The 18,766-nt window shown below is 41.4% G+C and overlaps 1 protein-coding gene across 1 annotated transcript in view; it reads right to left on the reverse strand.

Annotated features, from left to right (window-relative positions):
* Window positions 1–18,766, reverse strand: part of LOC144821209 (protein NEDD1-like) — a 752,172-nt gene that overhangs the window by 223,040 nt on the left and 510,366 nt on the right. Inside the window, exon 10 of the mRNA XM_078677987.1 lies at window positions 18,477–18,605. Coding sequence (XP_078534113.1) covers window positions 18,477–18,605 — 129 coding nt within the window. The remainder of the gene's footprint in view (window positions 1–18,476; window positions 18,606–18,766) is intronic.

The following is an 18,766-nucleotide window of genomic DNA, read 5'->3' on the forward strand; positions in this document are numbered from 1 at the left end:
GCAGGGTTAGCACCCTACTCAAGCAACAACTCAATTTCTCACACCCTCAAAGTTGATGCTCCACTTTATTTTGAAACATCACACATTCCTCACAATGCTGATGAGAACCCAACTGCTCTGATACAGATCTAGCATGGCTCAACTTTAATATCCAATCTGATTAAAGATTAAAAAAAAAAACTCCTGGAGAGCTCTTGTCCATTCATGACCCATCTGTGCCTTGTCAGGATTAGGGAAGTCTTACCTTACTGCTAAAACAAAGCTCAAATTACGTTACTTCCAAATCATTTATTTTTTCTTCTGACTTTTGACAACTGGCTAGTAAGGCCTGCGGTGCAGGGTGTGGATGGACATTTGGTCAGGGAGGAAAAGCTTCCCTAGTGTCAAGTGAAGCATGTCCTTTTATTCAAATGCTGCATTCAAACTTGTGTCCAGCAACTTTGTGTGTCAGAGGATGCTGTGCATTCGTTCAGTACCCTCAACCAATCTCTATTTCCTCGCCTTCATTGTTTATTTTGTTTTCCACCAGTGTATCACTCATATAGTGAGCAGCTTGAGGAGTTGTTCTCCCTCTTCTTTCTATAATTTTTTTGCCGTTGCTTATCCTGCTTCCTTACGAGTTTCAGTCACATTCCTGCTATTTGCCTCCTGTGATTGCATATGATGATAATATCCTATCAATTCTGGCTTCTGTGGAAGAATTTGTTGAGGTCTGCAGCTATTTCTGAACAGAAGTTGGCAAGACTTGTTATATGTAACCTCCGATGCGTATTGTATATGTGTTGTAAATATATTCCTTTTGTTGTAGTTTGGAAAATTACTGAGTACCACTGTTGCAAGTCAATCGATATACACCAAGAGAGAGGTCACAAGAATAGTTGCTTTCCTTTCTTCACCCAGTTTTGTTGAGCATTTGTCCGTTTTCATATTCAACAGATAGAGGTTAGTGGAAGTGGAGCTGTAGTGAATTATCATGACGTGTCATCAGACGGGGCCGGCACCAGGCGCTGACTGAAAGGGCTGCATTATCTGATGCAACCGCTAGCGACGCTGAACTGTAAAATGGCAAACATCAGGCCTGACAAAAAATGTGCAGCCCACCTGTGTGGTTCTGATCTGGGTGAGCCAGATCTGAGATTGCCTGATGCAATCACAAATTTCCCACATAAATCAATATCACACTAGGTTTAGTCTCTTCCTGAGACAACCATGCATTCTGTTTAAAGAGAAACCTATGGGCCTGTGGCACCTCCTGATCCCAATCCCAGCTTGCCAGCTCTGTAAAGGCTCATTTAAAAAGGCCAACCACATATTTACGAGCATCATCACCTTCTTGCCCCTCTGGAATCTCCTCGGGTTATTTTGTCTTAGCCTATTGTCAAAATCCTCCAATTTCCATTGGGTATCTGGCATTTGGGCTTCCAGAGTCTGTTACCTTTTTAGGAATCAGTGCCCCACTCTGCAGAGTCACAACCCTTTCTTCAACTTCCCCCCATTCTTGTTGCGAATTCCGTACATGTTTTAGCAACCCTTCGGATAGCATCTTCCGACTATCTGATTGAGTTCTACAACTCTCCGTGCGGGTCTTTTCCCTATTTGTCATTCTACTCTGGAATATAGCCTCCAGTGAAACTGCTTCCGAATGCTGAGTCACCACACTCAGTCACCACACTCACACCTTCCTGACCACCTTCTAAGGATGGCGAGGCCGAACAGTCTCAAAGAAGTTCCTTTGATTCTATCTTAGGCTTCTACTGTTGGATTGCCTCCTTCCTTCTGACTGTGGCGATATGTACTTGATTTTCATCTTGACTGCTTACATCACTTAATACACTGTCTCTCTCATGGCTCTCATCATCTGACCAATCAGAATGGTCTGATAATGAAAAAAACGTGTCCACCAAGGCAATATCCCAACAACCTTAACACTTGCACCAGTGGGGCTAGGCTGAACATGAAATTGGCATTATCCTCTTGCATCGACCCATAGCGATTAATTTTGCCATCGCGGCTAGGGATACCTCCTCCTTTTTCACTAAAACATAGACATCTCCCACGGTTACTATATTTAACATTGTACCTCGAATTTGAGAGAGTTCTGTTTGCTCCTCAGAGCCCCCTAGCGTCATTCTTTGCTCAATTTCCCCCTCCTGGAGAACCTTCTCAGCATTCTCCGGTCTGCTCGAGGGTCAAGGTCGCTAAAGCTTCACAAGTGCTCTTAGGAGATACAACCACTCTAATGGCCACAGTTTGTGTGGGCTTTTAAAATAGGTTTACCCAGGATCCTGCCTTTCCTGCCGTCCCAGACTCCATCACCGGCGCCATCCCAAGCAGGCCCCGGTTCTTCTTCTCCGCACCCATTTTAGTTGCAGGCTGCACAGGTTTACAGATGATACTCTCTGGTCATAAAGCACCGCCGCAGCTCTTTACTGCTCTCGTCGTCCTTGCCGGAGGCATCGTCCTTTTGTCCAATATAGATTAGTCGCAGCTGCCCAGTGTGTTACTCGCAAGCCGAGCTGCTTCCAAGCATAGTACACCACAAGTAAATCCTTTACCAGGCTTTGCCGGGCTACTTCCTCATCCCCCGCCGCCGATACGTGCTGGGTAAACAGCATTCACATCAGTTGGCTGGACATACGGGAGAACAGAGACAGCTGTGCTCAAGAGGCCACCATCTTGCTTTCCACAGACTGCAAGGTATAGGTTAGAACATCATGTTTTTTTACCAGGTCTTTCATTATCCTCATGTCGCAAAAAGAGTAAATTTGAGTAGAACTAAATTCTTAATATTAAAGAAAACCCCTAACTATGGTGTTACTTTTTAACTTCTGACGTTGTGCTTCTCCAGACCAAGCACTCTCAAACTATACTGCCTACCAGAATGGATGACATGTGACTCCTACACTTTGTAGTCCTCTGTCTTGTGTAACATTTACTATGCACTGATTCACACACATATTATTCTTGTCTCTGTGTAATGTGCGTTTGTGATCTAAAGTGCTCGGGCATCCTACACTGGCATGAGTGGTGCTATAAAACAAAATAAATGCATGTGAGAGAGAGTGTGGTTATGGTGACTTAAGGATCCCTGTTAAAGAGTGGTAGGGAATCAGTAGCAAAGGAGTTCATTGGGGGCACCATCCAACATTGTTGAACTGGGCGCCACCAGTACTGAAGCTGGCCCTTGTCATCAGATTCAGCTAATAATGCATTTTCGTTCTAGTTCCTAGTATTTTTTTATGCCAACTGAGACATGAGTTCTGTTCCGAACCCTTTATAAGCTATGGTTCAGGTTATAGCTGCTATTTAAGATCTAAAAACAGTGCTCAATGAGCAATACTATTTATGGAACATACCTTATCAATTACCCTCCGGAGTATGGTCTGGAGTTGCTTCTCCAACCATAATGTCTACCAGTCCTGGCACTAATAATCCTTCTCAAGCAGAACCAGATCCTAGTACAAAGTTACACATTTTTAATGGCACCTTAAATTCCAAATAAAGTAATGACTGATTTTATTTTCAACATTATTCTTCTCATAGGAATAGCAGATGTGTTGTAATGAATGCCACTTCTTCAGAGCTATTCAAAGATTATAGAAACATACATTTCTTTGTTATAAAAGCATGTTATATAATACATACAAGATTATATATTGTCCAACATAACATATTTAATATGTATGAAAGAAATAATAATTTCAGAATCCTTATCATACATATAATTTATGACACAATAATAAAGTAAATAGTGTCCAATAATGAGAAGGACATGTAGCAAGCATAGAATAAATATGACAGTCAACAAGAAATATAACAATTATATTATTAAAACATTATTTATATATATTATTGTGGTGGAACTTAAATATATATTTTCTCAATAAAATCACTTAACTCTCAAATTTCTTTCAGGAATGTTTTACTTAGCTACTCTATGTTACCAGCTGTGGCTCCCACCTGTTTTGTAACCAAGGAACCAGGTGATCTTTGTCCCTGAATTGGTAATAGGAAATTGAATTTGAAATCAATACCCCTTACCTTTAATCTCAGTCTATTTCCTACTGGATCAGTCGGTAAGGCTCTTTACCAACCATGACAGTAAGGAGGCCTATAATGCGTTAAGAATAAGGGCTGGAGATGAGTGAAAAGCAGCCTTTGATATAACATAGTGTCAGTATGAATATTTAGTAATACCATTTGATCTACGTAATATCTTAGTGAGCTTTTGACATCTAGTTCATATGCCAAAATGTTTTCGTGATCTCCATATTCATCTCTTTCGATGATGTCCTATTACTATCCAAAAATGTGCAAGAGCGTCATCAGGGAACCGTTACAACAGCTTTGTAAATATTCCCTGTATACAAAAATAGAAACAAGTGTTTTTAAATGTTGTTCCTTTTCCTGGATTCTTTATTTCAGACAACTTAAGTATGAATCTCAGGTGGTTTTGCAGTACTCAGTTGCACTCCACACAAAATTGTTAAGAAAATACAAAGGTTCCTGGTGTACACTAACTTTTATCAAGAATGTATTAGCAATTTCATCATAGAGAGATTCTTCCCCAAATGCTTTACATCCTGTGGCATTTTGTGTTCGCACCACCTTAAATACGCAGAGAACTAAACAATATGTGATCAATACCTTGTGGCTATTATAGAAATATTTGGGCAATGCAGACATTATTCTGAGTATTTTTAAGAAGGGGTTGCATTTCCAGTAACAGTTCAGATCAATCACAAAAATCTCAGCCTTATTAAATCTATGAAATGCTTATACACTAGACATGCAAGGTGGATGTTAGTCTTCGCTAGATGTCATTATGTTATCACCTACTGCCCTGGACAAAGCACAGAAAAGCACTCTAGTTCGACATGAAGACGGAAAAGTAATAGCACAAGAAGTCTCAAACATGCTGACAGTACACAGAGCAGATTCCTTTGATGTGAATGATTTTTGATTGCGTTGAAAGAAGTCTTGAAAAACTGTGAAGTTTAACAAAGTATTCAAGATGATCCTCACCAGTGAACTGATTGAGAAGGCTTACTTTAAGGTAAAGGACATATTTGCACCCAAAACTGTTAATAAAGAAACAAGGTTCTTTTTGTTCTCATGATGCTCCTGTACCGGGGCATTTTGGAGAAAGGAAGTCTGATCTTATTTTTAGCAGTTTCTGGTGCTCAGCTATTAGTAAAGACATTAAGATATACATTAATGACTATATTATTTGTGCTACAATGAAAGACACTCCTCAAAAGCTATCTGATTTCATGTCTACCTCAACTCACCTAAGCCACAAAAAACAATTTCTCTTGATTGTATTACAAGAAGATGGAAAGATTCAGTATACCACAGTAATGATGTGCATTCACACACAAAATATAGTCCTCTTGTTTTACTTTGGAAGAGTATTGAAGCACTACTCTCAGAAGTCAGTTGACATATACTATCTCTTGGATAGTGGTGTTTTTTCTTTTTCTACTCCTTGCCTACATGTTTCACTGACCATATCTGAGCAGACAGTGAGGTAAGTGGGAGTAGAGCTGGTGTGATTTATCACTAACTCCAGACAGTATGTAATTGGTTTCTGAGTTTTTAGCACTCATATGCAGCATTCACATTTATGGTTTAATAGCTCCCATTAGGACCTTGGGACGTTTCTCAGAAAGGCCTGCATTACAACTAGGTATCCTGTAATCAAGTTCACCAGTCGTGGGTCTGATGCTGTATTTGACCGTGTTGCTAATACAAAAGACAACGTTCTAGCCCCATTACCAAAAAACATGTTGTCCCTGCCTATTGAAGAACACAGGCCTGGCAAATGCTGTTAGGCCCTCGAAAGTCACTAAAGTTGTCCTACCCATCTGGATCTCTGAGCTTAAGGGCAATAACAGCAGGGGGAAATCAATTCCCAGAGCAGAAAGCTCTCTGGCAACTAGAAGTCAAAACACCTTGCACATTTAACCAGTTGGAGGTCCGAGATGCAAATGTGCTTGATTAGGTCAACACGGTGAAAGTCTAGGTCTTGAGGGCCCTTTGCCCCATTTTAGTTTGTAGACATGTAGCTTTGGTTAGCCACACTATGAGTGTAAGAATGGTGACCCTTGCTTAATGTTCAAATCAAGAGCAATCTAGGCAGTTGGCGGAAAGGCCTACACCGCCTTCCTAATTTTTAACATAAAATACGTCCAAGTGTTGTGTAGCTGGACCTACTACTAACTGGCATGAGAAATACGTGGAGCTTGAAGGACTTTCAGTTCCAGGATATTTCCCACACTGGGAAGGTCTCAGTCATTACCAAATCCTCTAATAGGAACATGGTGCAGGAGAAGCAAGTGCTGAACCAAACAATGAAAGAGCTCCAACAAGGCTAGGCAATTTATATGGAGGGAATCTTGTAAACAAGCAAAGAGAACATTAATACATTAGCAGTCACAGTAGTCTTCAACCCAGAGTACTGTGCTGGTGAATACAGGGCCATGAGTCGCTGTGTTACAATGGAATGAACTTGAAAACAGTCCGTTTAAACTATAACTATTCCATTTCACAAGCACAAGAAGGAAAGAAAAGCAGCTCAAACCCCAGCTACGGTTACTGAACAATGTATAAGAGGCAATAGAAGAGAGCAAGTAACTTGATAGCATAGATCACAGACATGCATGGAACAGCATCCGCTGAAGTGAAGAGAAATGAAGTGACATGCAGGGGATCTTGGCCCAATAAAATATCTCCATAACACACAGCAGGGATAGTCAAAGAGATGGAAAAATTGGCTGGTGAAAATACTGATGTAAATTATCCTGAAAGGCAGAGACCATCAAAGCCCATTTACAGGTGTACATTTTGTGTCCACATAGAACCTCAATTTTGGGTAAGACGTCACATACAGCATGGGAATTAACAACTGGAATAGAGCAAAAGAGTGCATTGTTGGGCATGTCTAAATACCAAATGAGCAACTTATTCTCTTACTCCTAGTGACGAGGAAGATTTCTGTGACAATAGAATCCGCATGCAAGTCTCAACCTGGAACTGTTCCAAAAGTAGACTGGAACATGACACAGCTACACTACAAGTCTGGCAACTGTAATGTGCAAAGATTACAAGAGAAGATATGTAAGAGGGATGTAGACATATGAAATCACATTAGGCATTGCCTTTGTTCTCTTGCAGTAGGAGGTTTATTTCCCCCCAAATTACTCTTAATAACGTGAGCAGGAGTAACTGAGTAATTATCTCCAATTCTACATCAAAGAGTAACACAAAATTACTCCGATTACTCGGCTTGTTCGAATTCAGCCAGGCCTAGTCATAGTAAAGAATGAATGGAGAAAGGGCAAGATTCTATTAATGACCAGGGAGAAAAGAACAGAGGTAAACAAACTCTCTACCTACTCCCCCACCCACCCTGATATAGCTCCAGCTCCTGAGGCAATATAAAGGAACTCGGAGTAATTAAAACGATTTCAGATGGGCATGAATGTACCTCCTAGCAAACTGAAGAGTACTTGGAATGACTCTTAGGTGAGGAAGTTGATGAGTACCATGAGGGTCTAAAGAGCACAGCGACAAGAGTCCAGAATACATGAGGAACAATTTAATTGGCAGATGCATCAGCAATGCAACCTTATTTAGCCGCCCTGTCACGTGGTATTCTGGTTTTAGTCAAGTATTTTTAGAATCTTAATGCGTGTAACAAAATGTTGGACAACTTTAGAGTCGACGCTAAAAGGTTTTACTAAGAAATACCTCATAATTGTGATAGGATTATAGGGTGACCACAATAATTTGGCCATCCTCCCTAAGTCTACTAGAATATAATGAGAGAATATGCTAAGCAACAAACGGATAAGATAATCTACTAGTACACTTTTCATTCCAGTTTTTCAGTACATTTGCATCTCATATATAAAAGCGTAACATAGTATACATTAAAACAACTCTATTGGGACACGGAACACAAGCATTCTGCAAAGAATTACTTTCTTTTAGTATTCTTTTGTATTTCTGCATTGGGTCACCTCTGCAGAGGAAATATGCTTAGCAAACTAGAGGAACAAGAACTTTGGTTGCTTAGCAGAAACCACTGATAGAGCCATGGGAAATTAGAAGGCGTGTAGAAGGAGCAGCAGAGCTGGCGGCTAAATCATGAAGAGCTGGTATTACCATTCAATCGGCATTTATATAGCTTGGCTTATCACCCAGTAAAGTATCCAGGTGCTGGAGGTATGGAGAGCCTAAGCTGAAGAGCCAAATCTTGAGTCGCTTTCTAAAAATGGTGAGTGAAGGAGAGGTTCGTTGGTGGAGTGGGAGGTAATTCTAGGACTTGGCGCCAAGATAGGAGAAGGAATGACCTCCACTGCAGCTTTGTCAGATGTGGGGGATATGTGCAGGGGGGGTGGATTGAAGTTGTCTGGTCAGCTGGTGGAAGGTCAGACGGTAGTTGATGTTGGAGAGTCCTGCATTGTGCAGGACCTTGTAGGTGTGAGTCAGCAGCTTAAACTGGTATCTTTTCTGGACAGGGAGCCAATGAGGCCTCTGAGGAGGGGGGTGATGCGGATTCATTTGGGGAGAGCGAGTATGAGCCTGGCTGGGGTGTTCTGTATGGTCTGTAGTTGTTTGAGGTGGTGGGTGGTGGATCAGGCATAGAGTGCATTTCCATTTTCGGCTGGTGACAAGGGCCTGAGTCACCATTTTCCTTGTGCTGATGGGTACCCACCTGAAAATTTTATAAAACATGTAGAGGGTGTGGAAGGAGGCGGAGGAGGCTCCTGCATTGTCCTGGCACTCAATGGAGAGATCGCTGTCCAGGATGATAATGAGATTGCGGGAATGGTTGGTAGGGGTAGGTGACGGTCCAAGTTCGGTGGGCCACCAGGTGTCATCCCATGGGGAGGTGTTCCTTATGAAGATGAGCACTTCTAGCTGTAAGTTTTCAGTTTTAGGCAGTCGGATCTCAAACAGGCGGCAACATTGATCATGGCGTTCTGGAAACTGAACCTGCTGGTGGGGGAGTCTTCCGTGAGAGAGGAGTGTTGTTGGTATATAAAATGAAGTTTAGTCCATGGGTGTGGATGATGTCGGCCAGTGGCATCAGGTAGGCATTGAAGAGGGTGGGGCTGAGGGAATATCCTAGGGGGACACAACAGAGGGTGCTCTTGGGTTCAGAGATGAAGGGTTGTAGGTGGATTCTATGTGCGGCTATTAGAGCGGAGTCAGTGCTGTGGTTGGAGCAAAAGCCAGTACAAAAGGTAAGGGAGGTAGAGGAACAAGGGGGCTAGGCTCACCCTCCAAATACTGTAATCAACAGAAGATTTCTCAGAAGAGAAATCAAAAAGCCTAACCGATCACTACAATTCCATTCACAACACTCATTTGGGTTGGAATGGTAGGTATAGTGAATAGAAAAAGAGAATTGCTCTTTTTCTTGGTGTCCCCTCACTCACCAGGGTTGCCCCATGGTGACATGCTTCATCATAGGGGCCATCCCAGCCCTCTACGGACTGGGGCGTGCTGCGACTGGCGAATTACGTAGGAGCACTTATAGTTTGACTATGTGTGGTGCGGGTGTGATAGTGGAGTGGGCTAAGTGATTAATTTAAAAATACCTGCCTAGTAAGCTTCCAATAAACTTTATTCCTGCTTCCAGGTGGTAACCTTAAAATACGGGGTGGTAGAACTAGGAAAACCTAAACGCAATGTGTCAAGGTGTACCTATCAACTCCTGTCAACATGTTTCGTGCATACCCCAAGCACTTCTTCGGGACTACACAGGGACCATCCCTGTGTTCGCCACTCCTTAAACGCTATAATGAGCCTTTTAAATGCAATCAATACATGCATATAATACCTACGTATTCTATTGAATCACGTGGTTCCTGTAAAAACAAAGAACAACTTGAAAAGTCAAGGGGTGTTGCCCCCAACAAAAGCACACATAGATATATACAATCGATTGCACAAGGGAAAAGTTAATTTCTATTCCGTGGTTTTCAACGTGGCGTTTTTTGTGTAAAAAAACGTGAATGTTTTTCATGCCTCAAACGTGATAGTTCTCATGCATAAAAAATGTGATCGGCACCTTTCTGTGAGGAAACCATGCATTCATCCAACATTCATACTCTTACATATTTCTACATACATGTAGTGGGACCTAACTGTGCCCCATGGACTCGAAGGGGATCAGTATCCCAGCGATCTAAAAGGAAAAAGGAAAACGGGCTGATAGTTCATCTGTTTGTCTTGCTTCTTATTACCTACAAGGTTGTCTACTGGTCGATCAGTCCGTAAACAGGCACATCGTTTTGCCAAACACACTCGTTTCATATCACTTACTTGCTAACAGGATACCTCCCTCTTTTAAGCACCTACTCGCGCCGCTTCGGTCCGAATGTTGTTGTACCTGGGCGACCGGGTTTGTTTTAAGAGATCGGCTGGCCGGTTACTTCCGCATTGCCTTTAGCGCTTCTCATCAACTAGGGCGCGTTTGACAACGATCATTGTTGGCGGCCATCTTAGGTGTATTCGATACACTTTTGTGTTGTAAAGGAGTGAATATTTCTTTTTCAGGGTGACCTTTCTTATACTTAATGAATTTTGGGCATACTGCTATGGATCCTTATAATTGTCAAGCGGATTCCCATTGTTTTTCTAAAAAATATTTGAAACGGTTTTCTATATACGTCAAACACGCTAGGTCAGGATTCACGAGGTTAAACCGTCAGGGCAAAACCAGATCCATCTGTAAAGTCTGGATAATGTTTCACTGTGTATTGGGGCTTATTTAGGGAAATCAATGTGAATTACTAGTTATTTCCACTAGCTTCAGTACTGTCACTGTGCAAATTGTCCCCAAGGAATATCATCATTCAAACCCACAATATGTGAACGGAGTCTGAACACCCAACGTTGTTCTTTCTCTAGTAGTTTTTTCTCCATGTCTGTGTGTGGTTGTTGTATTTCCAGAACCACCCACCGCATGTCATTGGGGGTATGTCCTTTCTCCAAAAAAATGTGTGGTCATTTTAGTATTGGAATGTTTGCATCTGAAATTACTACGGTGTTCCACCATCCGTGTGTTGACCTTCCTGGTGGTCATGCCAATATAGTGTAGATCACAGGTACATGTAATCATATAGACCACCCCAGTAGTGTTACAGTTAGTATAGGATTTCAAATCCCAGGTTATGCCATTATTACATCTGACCTGTTTGGTCGCACTCGTTAGATGACATACACTGCAGTTGGAACATGGGTAGTGTCCCACTGGTAGTGGATGTAAACGACGAACTGGACCTTCTGCAATCTTGGGGCGTGTATGGACTATTAAGTCCTTCAGGTTCGTGCCTTTGCGGTGACTAAACATGGGTTGGGTGAGATTCAGACCACCACTATTCAGTGTCCACCAATGTTTTTTGACAATCTTAGTTACTTTTTGCGAGGCCACGGTGTAGGTAGTAACACATATGGGCCTCTTATCAGTCTCATTCTTGGGGTCTGGTCTCTCCTTTATTTCTAGAAGAGCATCTCTATCGTTGTTTGACGCCCTCTTTTTTGCTTTTGACACAATCTTGCGTGGATATTGTCTCTGAATTAGTTTCGTGGTCAGTTCTTTTGCCTGTGTCTCGTAGTCTCTTTTTTCTGAGCAGTTTCTTCTTAGGCGTAAGAACTGCCCGAAGGGCAAATTTTCCCATAATTGTCGTGGGTGAAAACTCTCAAAATTTAAGAGGCAATTTCTGGATGTAGGTTTGAAATGTGTGGTGGTGGTTAATTGACCACCTTCTGCTTTTATGTTTAGGTCTAAGAAAACCAGTAGCTCTCTACTTATTGTGGAAGTAAACTTCAAAAAAGGATCTTGTGAATTCAACCAGATGAGAAATTGGTCAAATCCCACCTCATTTCCATTCCAGATGAGGAGGACGTCATCAATATAACGCCTCCACATCTGGATATGTGTTGAGTATGGATTGTTCGGAGTCAAAATTCTTTTGTTCTCTAGTTGGTGGACGTACAACCCGGCCACACTCGGCGCGAATGTGCTTCCCATGCTAGTTCCATGGGTCTGCCTATACATGGTTTGAAAAAATTCTCGGTCAGGGCTAGGCGGCAGCATTCCAGAACAACGTGTCTAGGTGTTTTGTACTGCCATTTATTTTCAAACAGAATCTCTTCTAAGATCTGTAAGGTCTCTCTATGGGGCAGACTAGTGTAGAGACTCTCCACATCAAGTCCCACCAGTATTTGTGTGGCAGGGTCAAATTCAAAGTCCTTTATTAGGCATAGCGTGTTTGACGTATATAGAAAACCGTTTCAAATATTTTTTAGAAAAACAATGGGAATCCGCTTGACAATTATAAGGATCCATAGCAGTATGCCCAAAATTCATTAAGTATACTACCTACACCGTGGCCTCGCAAAAAGTAACTAAGATTGTCAAAAAACATTGGAGGACACTGAATAGTGGTGGTCTGAATCTCACCCAACCCATGTTTAGTCACCGCAAAGGCAAGAACCTGAAGGACTTAATAGTCCATACACGCCCCAAGATTGCAGAAGGTCCAGTTCGTCGTTTACATCCACTACCAGTGGGACACTACCCATGTTCCAACTGCAGTGTATGTCATCTAACGAGTGCGACCAAACAGGTCAGATGTAATAATGGCATAACCTGGGATTTGAAATCCTATTCTAACTGTAACACTACTGGGGTGGTCTATATGATTACATGTACCTGTGATCTACACTATATTGGCATGACCACCAGGAAGGTCAACACATGGATGGTGGAACACCGTAGTAATTTCAGATGCAAACATTCCAATACTAAAATGACCACACATTTTTGGGAGAAAGGACATACCCCCAATGACATGCGGTGGGTGGTTCTGGAAATACAACAACCACACACAGACAGGGAGAAAAAACTACTAGAGAAAGAACAACGTTGGGTGTTCAGACTCCGTTCACATATTGTGGGTTTGAATGATGATAATTCTTGGGGACAATTTGCATAGTGACAGTACTGAAGCTAGTGGAAATAACTAGTAATTCACATTGATTTCCCTAAATAAGCCCCAATACACAGTGAAACATTATCCAGACTTTACAGATGGATCTGGTTTTGCCCTGACGTTTTCACCTCGTGAATCCTGACCTAGCGTGTTTGACGTATATAGAAAACCGTTTCAAATATTTTTTAGAAAAACAATGGGAATCCGCTTGACAATTATAAGGATCCATAGCAGTATGCCCAAAATTCATTAAGTATAAGAAAGGTCACCCTGAAAAAGAAATATTCACTCCTTTACAACACAAAAGTGTATTGAATACACCTAAGATGGCCGCCAACAATGATCGTTGTCAAACGCGCCCTAGTTGATGAGACAAACAACGAAAGAAATGCCAGTACTGATGATATTTATTCAATTATCACACTTAACATCCACACTAAGAAAACTAATTCAAAATGGGGTATTTGCTTATTACTCGCACTTTTATTTTTCAAGATTAACAGTTATTACAAAAATGTTTTTATTTTTTATAAAAAGAGAAGCATATAAGAAATGAGGACACATCAAAAGAACCACATTCAATAGAAACTTCATACATTCTACACCTTCAATCATATCACTATCAGCACAACATTCACCACATTCATATCTCCATCATACATGCCACATACTACCACTATAGTAAAACAAAGAATATACTAGATCTGCACAAATTATACAATCATTTAGTACAATTTAAAGAAGATACATTCCTATCTGTTGATGAATTTAGAATCATTCATTAGAACTTAACACAGTAGAAGGTAATGTACATAGGATGGTGAGGAGCCAGAGGGTGTTACTGCCCCCTAGATACCCAAGCAGACCAGTAAGACAATGTCTATAGTGGTAGTATGTGGTATGTATGATGGAGATATGAATGTGGTGAATGTTGTGCTGATAGTGATATGATTGAAGGTGTAGAATGTATGAAGTTTCTATTGAATGTGGTTCTTTTGATGTGTCCTCATTTCTTATATGCTTCTCTTTTTATAAAAAATAAAAACATTTTTGTAATAACTGTTAATCTTGAAAAATAAAAGTGCGAGTAATAAGCAAATACCCCATTTTCAATTAGTTTTCTTAGTGTGGATGTTAAGTGTGATAATTGAATAAATATCATCAGTACTGGCATTTCTTTCGTTGTTTGTTGTATAGGCTCAGCCTTGCTGATTAGAGCCAACCCTATTCTTGTTTTCTAGTTGATGAGAAGCGCTAAAGGCAATGCGGAAGTAACCGGCCAGCCGATCTCTTAAAACAAACCCGGTCGCCCAGGTACAACAACATTCGGACCGAAGCGGCGCGAGTAGGTGCTTAAAAGAGGGAGGTATCCTGTTAGCAAGTAAGCGATATGAAACGAGTGTGTTTGGCAAAACGATGTGCCTGTTTACGGACTGATCGACCAGTAGACAACCTTGTAGGTAATAAGAAGCAAGACAAACAGATGAACTATCAGCCCGTTTTCCTTTTTCCTTTTAGATCGCTGGGATACTGATCCCCTTCGAGTCCATGGGGCACAGTTAGGTCCCACTACATGTATGTAGAAATATGTAAGAGTATGAATGTTGGATGAATGCATGGTTTCCTCACAGAAAGGTGCCGATCACGTTTTTTATGCATGAGAACTATCACGTTTGAAGCATGAAAAACATTCACGTTTTTTTACACAAAAAACGCCACGTTGAAAACCACGGAATAGAAATTAACTTTTCCCTTGTGCAATCTATTGTATATATCTATGTGTGCTTTTGTTGGGGGCAACACCCCTTGACTTTTCAAGTTGTTCTTTGTTTTTACAGGAACCACGTGATTCAATAGAATACGTAGGTATTATATGCATGTATTGATTGCATTTAAAAGGCTCATTATAGCGTTTAAGGAGTGGCGAACACAGGGCTGGTCCCTGTGTAGTCCCGAAGAAGTGCTTGGGGTATGACCGAAACATGTTGACAGGAGTTGATAGGTACACCTTGACACATTGCGTTTAGGTTTTCCTAGTTCTACCACCCCGTATTTTAAGGTTACCACCTGGAAGCAGGAATAAAGTTTATTGAAAGCCTACTAGGCAGGTATTTTTAAACTAATCACTTAGCCCACTCCACTATCACACCCGCACCACACATAGTCAAACTATAAGTGCTCCTACGTAATTCGCCAGTCGCAGCACGCCCCAGTCCGTAGAGGGCTGGGATGGCCCCTATGATGAAGCATGTCACCATGGGGCAACCCTGGTGAGTGAGGGGACACCAAGAAAAAGAGCAATTCTCTTTTTCTATCCACTATACCTACCAGTCCAACCCAAATGAGTGTTGTGAATGGAATTGTAGTGATCGGTTAGGCTTTTTGATTTCTCTTCTGAGAAATCTTCTGTTGATTGGAGCAAAAGCCAGACTGCGAGGCATTGAGTAGGTTGTTTCCTTCCAGGTGATTGGTGAGCTGGCAATTAATGGCTTTCTTCAGGCCCTCGACTGGAAAGGGGAGCAGTGAAATGGGGCACTGCTCACTAGGGTCAGCAGAAGATTTATTCAGTAGAGGTTTAACATCCTTGTACCTTCAGGAATCTGGGAAGGTGGCAGTGGTGATGGATAAGTTGAGGATATTGGGGAGTGTGCTACTGATTTCCTTCTGTCCCAGGGTGAAGGTGTGGTGTGGGCAGGGATTTGTCGGTGCTCCAGAGTGGATGCAGGTCATGATTGGCATGGTGACTGACGTGGTGAGCGGTGTCCAATCAGTTATGTTGCTGTGGGAGTTGTCAGTGTTGTGTCAGGAGGTGACAGAGGAAGGTAGGCTGTGGGTCGAGGTTGCTGTAGATGTCTGCTATTTTGTTGTGGAAGTGGTCTGTCAGGGAGTCACAGAGGGCTTGGGAAGGGCGGGTCGTGGTCTAGGCGGCAGACGGGCAGGCAAATTTTCTGACGATGCTGAAAAGTTAATTGGGGCTTGCCTTGATGCTGATGGCTAGGGCTTCCTTTTTGGATTCCCTGAGGTGGTGGTATTTGCAGAGGGCAGATTTGAAGTTATTTGTTTTTCTACAGTCACTTTCGAAAATTCACCCCCAATTTGGAATCTCATAAGTTCTGTAAAATAAATTGTAAACACATATGCAGGAAGCGCATATTCATTCCAATAGGTTTAACAATATCCCTGTTGGGTCTTCCTGCACATGTGGGTCAATGTGTTGAATTATATCTGGGTGATACTCTCCTAAGGAACCTCTGTGTTGCTAGTTAGGATTATCTAGTAATGTAGGAGGTAGAGGTCAAAACACATAATCCCAAGCACTCAATGTGTTACTTTCTGACACTGAGTGAAAGAGAGATCTCCTCTCATGAAATCATGAGCCAAAACCACTATATCACTATGGGTTGAATGCTACCAATGTAGGGACAGTCACCAACCCACAGGCAAGCCTACCAGTACTCACTGAGGCTGGAGGAGGCCATTATCCTACACTCCAGTAGAAAAGATTGCCCCAGCTGTGCCCAATACAGCCAGCTCCTCAAAGGTTCAGGAATCTGGCAAATGTGCCAAAAACATACTGGTTATTTCAGGACTTTCAGGAGCAAGGGCTTTTTTTAGAGTTTGGAAAATTAGGAACACCACCATAAAGCTACAGATTCCCACCCCACCACACTTTTTGTTTGCCCAATCTATTTACAGCCGTGGGAAGGCACATTATTTACACCTCTGAAGCCTCCACTGTTTCCAATGTAATCCTCTGAACTGATGGCCTGCTCACCCAGGGGATGCCAAGTCATGGTCATGGAGCAACTGTAATTCACTTTCTCCACCAGTGCTTGCCTTATATAGCATGCCATACAAGGGCATGGAAAAATCAGAATGGTCCCCATATGCAGGAATACAATTCCCTTCACGTCGGGTCATTTATTTTTGTTTAGAGAAAATCCTGTTTTAGGAGTTTCATTTCTCTAAATAAAAGTATTTGCAGAGCAGGTGCTTAAAACATGGTACCTGCCACAGCAGCTCCCTTCACATCACAGACATTCTCCACCAATCATGCATTAATCTCTAAACAGAGGCCATGTCCAGAGTCTAAAAGTCTTCCATAGTCTGGTGAAAGGCGGACACAAGAGGATAATACACCAGCAAGCACCACAGACTCTGTGGCTTTGGGCACCTTTCAACTGTTCATAGGCCAATATTCAACACAATATAATTGATTATTGTCAAGTGAGCTACAGAAAAGAAGAAATAGAAACATCAGAGGAGGGTCTGATTTCTATAAAAAGGTGGGTCTACAGGTAAGCCTTAAAAATAGCCTCTGAGGAAATACTCTGCAGAAGGTTGGAAAGGGAATTCCAAAGCTTTGGGGTCAGGGAAGAAAAAAATCCTGGTCTCCCGCAATTGAATTGTGTATCCTAGGGATGCATAACATATGTTGCTCAGTAAAGCAAAGATTTCTCAGAGGTTGGTATTTTTTAATCTTGTTTTTTAATGTAGGGAGAGCTGTTTGTTGCATAGCCCTAAACATAAATACGAGGGCTTTAAATGTGATTCTTTGGTTCCCAGGTAGCCATTGAAGGGTTCTCAAACCCTTGAGAATTGAGTGGCGAACTGGGATGGTGTGGTGTCCAACAAAGATGGATTTGTTGTTCCTAATCAATGTGTCTTTACATCCTTTATTAATATTACTGAAATTAGGGAAGATGGGGTGTTTCAATTATGCCACCGATTCTAAATTTATTGAGGAAATTACTTTATCTACCAGGGAAGATAAAAAAAATCTTGGACTCTACCTTCTAGTACTCGACACGCCAGATGTATGTACGTGCTTTTCATTAGAACACTCACAACTTCCTTGAATCCAATAACCACTTGTGTCCCCACAGACCGAGTAACTGCAGTGGCCAGAGCATAACAATATATTTCTGGAGAGATATTCAGACGCTATTGGACGCAGATGTTTACTGAATCAGTTTAAACTTGTTTTGTAGGGAGAACAACTTTTTTGCTTCTAGCTTAATTTTTATTAGATCTTATTTTGCCTCTACTTTTGGAAAGAGTTACACCTTAGAATCTTCAGCACTCTGTGTGTCATGAAAAGACTGTTCCTGTTTTAAGTTGGCTATTGGCCTTGAAAAGGTGACTTTCAGATTAAGCACGTGTCAGCTGCAAAGTTATCTTTGTATACTCACAGATGTGACTATTATTATGCCTCATTTGAATACAATATTAACTTTTCATATAACACTGCTTGTGGGCTGATAATGTATGTTGTTAACCCTATAGATTAACTAGGAAAGTGCATTCCAAAATTCATTGTAAACAGTATTAATTTGAATCTTCTACAGCTGGTTCTTGGCCGATTCCCATTTCACTAAATCCTAACACAATTATATTACCTTACTGTATGCATGTAACAACAGCTATACATAAGAAAAACAAAAACAGTATTATATTATTTACCATCTAGTGGGAAGAACATATCACATAAACCACTTCTCCTTTTCAAATCTTTAAATTGGGAATCCACACATTTTGTGTAATCCTTTATGTTTGAAGGCTTTTTGTCTAGGCCGGTTCTGCAAGCTGTACCTATAATCAAATACATAAATAGATCAACTATTTCGAGATTGTTCCTTGTAAAGTTAACATTAGAAAGACAAATGATTAGCGACAACTGTTACTAAGGATTGACATTGGCTTTCCTGAAACAACATGAAATGAAATTTCTGCTGTTGTAAGGTTACTTACTT

The sequence above is a fragment of the Lissotriton helveticus genome, chromosome 1_1 (assembly GCF_964261635.1).
Source record: "Lissotriton helveticus chromosome 1_1, aLisHel1.1, whole genome shotgun sequence".
Lineage (NCBI taxonomy): Eukaryota > Metazoa > Chordata > Amphibia > Caudata > Salamandridae > Lissotriton > Lissotriton helveticus.